Genomic DNA, 6,667 nt, shown 5'->3' on the forward strand with positions numbered 1-6,667 from the left:
TACCAACTAACAAGATTATATTTTCAAATTTTAATATGACATTTAAACTTAAGAATTTTACTGTAAAATTAAAAATTATTCTTAAAATTAAAAAATTAACATTTTTAACAAATGTTACTCAAAAAATTCTTATTTAAATTTAAATTTTAACATTAAAAAAATAAACTGCTTATCAAATCTCAAAAAAAAAAAAAAAAAAACATGAAGGTTAAAATTTGAAAAACAAATGTGTATCCTTCTACAATCTAGAACAATTTATAAATAATCTTATTATTTTAAAATGTTATGGTCTATCAATATACTTGAAACTTAAAAAAAATTAAAGATTTTAGAAACAAGTATCTGTATGTATCATTTGTATGGGAAAAATGGCTGTGTGTATTTAGTGAATAATTGATTAATGGGAAGTTCTCTATGAGAGCTATGAATTTTACAACTAATAATACGTAGCCTATGATATTAAATGTTAAATTTGATATTTTAATAAATTATAATATACATTTTAAGTTTGATAAATTAAAAAAAAATTTGATCGATAACAGTTAAATATTTAACCTGTATCTAAATAATTAGTTTTAAAGTTTAAACGAGTGGATTGAAGTGTCACGGTGGTATTCTACGAAATACTAATTCATTTCTCCTATCATCTAATCTTTTAATTTAATAATACATTGTAGATAATGTTCATCTATAATTATTAATTAGAGTTATTGCATAAATTAATAATAATAAATATCACAATTACAATTTGAATAATATACTATACTATACCAATCCTACATAAACTTTAAAATGATACTTTTATAACATAATACATCACACAGAACTCTCTTGAATAATATTTAGCACTATTAATTTTATTAAAAATATAACATAAGAATAAGCATATAACAATGAAGTACTTTTATCATCAAACTTAATAATTTTTACAATAGAGAAATTATTTTATGTGATAATAAGCATTTAACTAACAATATTTTCAAGGGTGTTTTAATCTTTTCCAATCTGTTTTCGTTCTTCCTTATATTTATCCATTTCTAAGTTATATCTAATCTTGTCAATCGCATTACTAATAAAAAATTTACTTGAAGTCTTCTTTTCTAACATTTTTTCAGGTATATACATATCGAATACCCTATAGTATTTTAGTATATTATCTGAAAAGAAAAATAACAAAACAATCAATAAATCATAAATATAGTCTTATTGTACACAATATAAAATATGCTTTAAAATATTCATATAATATTAGGCAAGTATTTGTAACTTTTATAAAATTTATAATTGTTGTTTTAAAATCAAAAACAAAGATATTTTTATGAACATGAGCTATGGTGTATTATTAATAACTTTTGATAATAATTTAAAATTTTACACTTTATGCATATGTAAATATTTAAAATCTAGTGAATTTAACAATGTTTTATTTTTAATTAAATACTTACATGTAGTAACATTTAAAGGTTTAAAAAAGAAGTCTGAATGATACAATTATAAAAAAAAAACTTTAGGATTTTCTAGTAGATACTTAGTAATCAGGAAAATTTATAGAGGAACTTAAAAAGCTTTTGAATATCAGCAAACATGATATTTATAAAGCTGTGCTTAAATTTTTATGTTATGCAATGATTTATATTACACAAGCTGAATGCATAAAAGTCCAATGACTATTGATTCTAATATTCTAACCACATTTTTATAAATATAAAAATTATTTTATCAATTCTTTTTTTTTTTGTTAGGCTTTCTTTAGCACTTGATTAACAAAATAGTTAAACTGTAAAATATGTCATTATGAATAAGATTAATTTTGAAATAACAATATTCATTAAGAGTTGTAAACTCTTTATTTCATAAATGTACTTAATAGATTTATAAATTTAACTTAAAAGACTCTATACTATTTTTGTAGTCATTAAATAGAAATTATTTATAATACAAATTGAAATAAACATTTTGTTCCGAAAAAAAATGAAATAACATTATAAATAATTTAAAACTACCATGTGTCCACAGAAACAGGGTCCACTTTATAACTCTGTACATAGTTTAAATTTTTCAATTCTGTTAGTGGAACATTAAACTAGACTACTGGATCATGAATTCCTTAAATTCACAATTTTTCAACTCATGAATACTGCTGTGCATGAGTAACATAACTTTATTTTTTTAAAAAGCAAACTCTATTTTAAGTACCATTTTTACAGGTTGATAAATTTTATAAAAACAATAGAGGTAGCCATTGAAAAATAAATTATGTAGCGCATTTACAGAATACAAGAGTTAATAAATCAAAGGAAGTTATAATCTAAAATTCTAGTTTAATGTTCCGCAAACAGAATTGAAAAAATTAAAATATATATAGTATACTGGGTTATAAAGTAGACTTTGTTTCTGTAGACATAAACGAACATTATGAATTATAATTAAAATAATTCATCAATACAAGTTCTAATTAACATTTATGGAATTATAAGCTTTAAATATTAATGATCAACAATTATATGATTTTTAAACGTTAAAAGAAAATGTAATAATTTATCGCCAAGTAAACAATAGATATTTTGCCAAAATTAATTAACCAATAAAAATGGATTATTTTGAGGACATTCATTATTTTATATATCTATCGTCAAATTTTCCTAAATGGTATTAAACATAACATTATATAAATGTATATTATATACACACCCATTAATTTCTTATCAATTTTAACTCGATCAGCTAGAACTTGTGATGAGTACATTTTTTTATCTTTATAATGATCAGCTATACATTCAGTAATTTGTGTAAGTGTATACCGTCCTGGTGGAACATGTTCTGGTTCTTCAAATGTGAATGGTGAATTTAAGTCTTGTGTTCGATTTTGTGGTAACTTGACTTTTGATTGTGGGTATACATCGGGTAACTTTAAAAAAAAAAATGTATTATTTTACATATTTTACTAAGGTAATTGTTATTGACAATTAATAAGAACAATAATACATAATTCATATAATTTACTTACATCGCCTTTAGATGTAACATAAACACTTTGTAAATTTTTTCCAAGAATTGAATTTTTATTCTTTAGCTCTTCTTTTAATTGTGGATCATCTGTAAACAATAATTATCGAAAAATATCAAACGTGTGTACTCATAATATTAGATTAAAATTACTTTCTAGAAGGTATTTCAACCGATCAGCATCTGCTTTATGCAGTGGCGCTGGTGTAGGTTTGTCTTTGGTTATTACTCGTTCTGTCCGTTCGATTACATTAAACCTTCGGATACGCTTTATAAAATGAGATCCAGCTACTCCCATAATAGTTAATTCAAATAATAATAAACTAGAACATACAAACGATAAAACATAAACTATGTAATTATTTAAAAATATAATAAGACTTATTTCGTAAAATAGTTAATGCATACTGTTCTTTTTTTGCACACCGCTGTAGTAATAAATTTGAATTTTTTTAAACTAAATTATAAACTTATAAATTATTCTATTAAAGTAATAATAATACTTTAAAAAAAAATTTCCTGCTTTTGAAATTTAAATTGCATTTTAATACGTAACCTTAAACTGGCATTGATTGATAATGATAATGATGTTATCAGTGTTGATAATAGTTCCATAACCGCAAAGACCGTGGTAACCACTAATTTCTATAATGATAATACTAAAATTAATTAAAAATTGTTACATAGATGGCATTAATACTCTGTAATAATTTCTATCAAGAATCTCTGCGATTATTCATGTTTCTTGCATACTATTTGAATTTTATGTTCACTGTAACACTGTCCACACTTCACTTCACTATATGAGTAAAAATGTAAAACTGTACTGAAAATTATTCGACACCACTACGCCAGTCAGTTATCTAGGTCTGTTGGTCTGTAGATAGAAGTATTATATTTAAATTAAATATACTTATTTATAATTTATATATATTTAATCAATGATGGTACCTACTTTTAACGGCTTAACTTTCTTAATTACCACCCAAACAATAGATTATTTGTACATTGTACGTATATTTACGCCATGCTTACGGCCACATATTATAATAGAAACGAAATTCGAAAAACACACATTTTTAGTCGAAACTACAAATTATTATTGTCTTTATGGTTTTACAGATAGATACTTATTATAGCTGCGTTCCAAAAATTAACTTAAAAAAAAAGTCAAATCTGAATTGTGGTTCAGGTTTTTGTATGTGACATCGCAGTTTTTTTTTTGCATTATATCTGAGATGTGTAATTTTTACCATTTTAAAACGTGTATATCATACATAAATACCTACATATAATATTATCGCTGTTTGTTTAATAATAACGACATTATCGATTATAATATAGACTTTGGTTTATACACACCAACTGTAAACCCGACTTCGACCGATAAAAAATGAACAAACATAAAATACGGTGATTTATCGGTGTATTTCGGTTTTAATGTAGATTCACCGATTCACGGAAAATCAGTTTCAGTGTACATCACTTTGTTAACTTCACCTGTGGTGGATTGAATATATTGTTATTGAACGTGCTTCAAACTACATTTTAAACTTTCCTGTTGTTATCTCTGAGAGTATTTTTTTGAAACTTCCGTCAAAATCGGTCTTGAATGTTTCAATGTAGATAATAGATAGGTAGGTATATGCCAAAACGTACAAAAATATCGATCGGCAACATTAATTTATAAGCTTTTTGAATCCTTTGGTTTTTTTATTTGCAATTTTGACGCAATAGACCTGTATTATAATTTATGACCTGCAATAGTGTAAATTATGAATTTCACATTAATGAGATGAGTATAATAATAAAATCTATGTTTTTTGAATAGTCTTTTTTTTAGAAATCGTATCAAAAAAAAATAAATCAAATTAAATCAGGGGTATATAAAAATTAAAAAACTAAAAAAAAAAGTCTGTACAATAAGTTCCTAGTGGTCTTTTTTAAGCGTAGGGCGTTACACGAGACAGGAAATAAATATAAGAGTCTTTATAGATAGACAGTATGGGTAAAATCTAATCCTGTTATGAAAGCATTGATACAGTTATTTAAAGGTAAGCACACATGAATGTCACAAAAAAATGTGTTTTGAACACAAGATATTATTAGGTACTTGAATGGTTAAATAAATTATCAAATAATCCCTACAGGCTACAGTGTTGAAGTTTTAAAAGATTTTTTAAGTAGTAGGGTGTTTAAAAATTCGTTAGAAATAGGTTAGAATGTATGATGTATTGTCCCTCTAGCTTTTGTTTTAATTATTAATATGATTTTCAAAAATTTTATAACAAAAGGCCCAAAAACCGTTTTTTAATTAACCACATTTCATGCAATATTTAGGCGAAGGAATAAGTTTAGAATTTCTAAACTTCATACCCACCATAAGATGTTATATTAGAAAACTATGAGCACAAAAAAGACAAGAATAATATCAATTTTTATTTTGTAAATAGCCACCTATCACTTTTTGCCGGTATTATTTTTAAATCAAATTTTACGGTTTTTATAGTAGTAGGGTGTTTAATAATTCGTTAGAAATAAGCTAGATTCATAGAGTATAATCTCTAATGATACCAATATATATCAATAATATTTAAATAAAAGATTAATTGATCAGAGCATGCAAATTTACCACTTACTAGACAGATATTTAAATCATTTTTTTGTTTTCTCAATGCGTGTAATATATATATATATGTATAGGTACTTTAATACTGTATTCTATACTGTATAATTTATACTTTATAAAATTATTCACTATATTATATATTTATATATATATTAGAATTCCAAATGTATACTAATGTTACTATTAACTACCATAATATAATATATACTATAGTGAAAAGGCGAAATAGCAGTTTTAGTAAAAATAAGAATTGGTAGATGTTTACATTTTATTTTTTGGTGGAAATAATTATTGGTAAATAAAAAGAATATTACACTTTTGATGGTAACGTTATATCGCCCATAATCGACTCTATTAATTTTTGTTGTTAAAATTACATAATATATAATATCAATATATGTAATATTTTTTATCACGTAAAATGTCAAAAACAGTAAAAAAAACGTGGTTAAAAATACAAAATTAACGATAAACCTTTTAACACATTTTAATTTAAAAAAAAAAAATAAATAATTTTATTGTTTTTAAAAAATCATTCTTTAAAATTTTAATCACATTGAAAATGTACTGTTTACAAATATTTTATACTCGTAGTTAATAAACCATGCAAAATTTATTTTCTACTTAACACCTGAACCTCGATCTTTCTAATATCGTAATCTAATAATATAGTAATGGTTATATGAATAATGTATATTTTAAAAAGTAAGTAAATGACTTATATATAGATAGATAACTAGGAAAGAACGCTGTTGAAAGACAAACTACTAACGATTTGGCGATACGATCGTATTGTAATGCACTATTCACTGATGCAGATATATGCTGGTGCATCAATAAGGATACGTTTTACTCCTTGTGAGGTCTCTGCGTTTTAAGTGACTTATTATTAAAAAAAAAGACATCGAGAATATTACGCTTACGGTTATTATTATAAATACGAATGGTCCGCTTGCGTTTCCGCTTTTATATCATATTCAATTATTGCGTTTTATGTAAAAAAAAAAATTAATTCTCGAAATAAAACCGCAA

The 6,667-nt window shown here is 24.0% G+C and overlaps 1 protein-coding gene across 1 annotated transcript; it reads right to left on the reverse strand.

The window, feature by feature from the left end:
- Positions 1-836: 836 nt before the first annotated feature.
- LOC112600951 (protein NDUFAF4 homolog) lies at positions 837-3,469 on the reverse strand. Its single transcript, XM_025348311.1, has 5 exons — positions 3,415-3,469; positions 3,160-3,329; positions 3,008-3,096; positions 2,692-2,908; positions 837-1,157 (listed from the first exon to the last, which is right to left on the reverse strand). Exons 2-5 carry the CDS (start codon positions 3,302-3,304, stop codon positions 991-993), a joined length of 618 nt encoding a protein of 205 aa, XP_025204096.1. The 5' UTR covers positions 3,305-3,329; positions 3,415-3,469; the 3' UTR covers positions 837-990.
- Positions 3,470-6,667: the final 3,198 nt, after the last annotated feature.

Source organism: Melanaphis sacchari, unplaced genomic scaffold, assembly GCF_002803265.2.
Source record: "Melanaphis sacchari strain LSU unplaced genomic scaffold, SCAv2.0 Contig73_pilon_pilon, whole genome shotgun sequence".
NCBI lineage: Eukaryota > Metazoa > Arthropoda > Insecta > Hemiptera > Aphididae > Melanaphis > Melanaphis sacchari.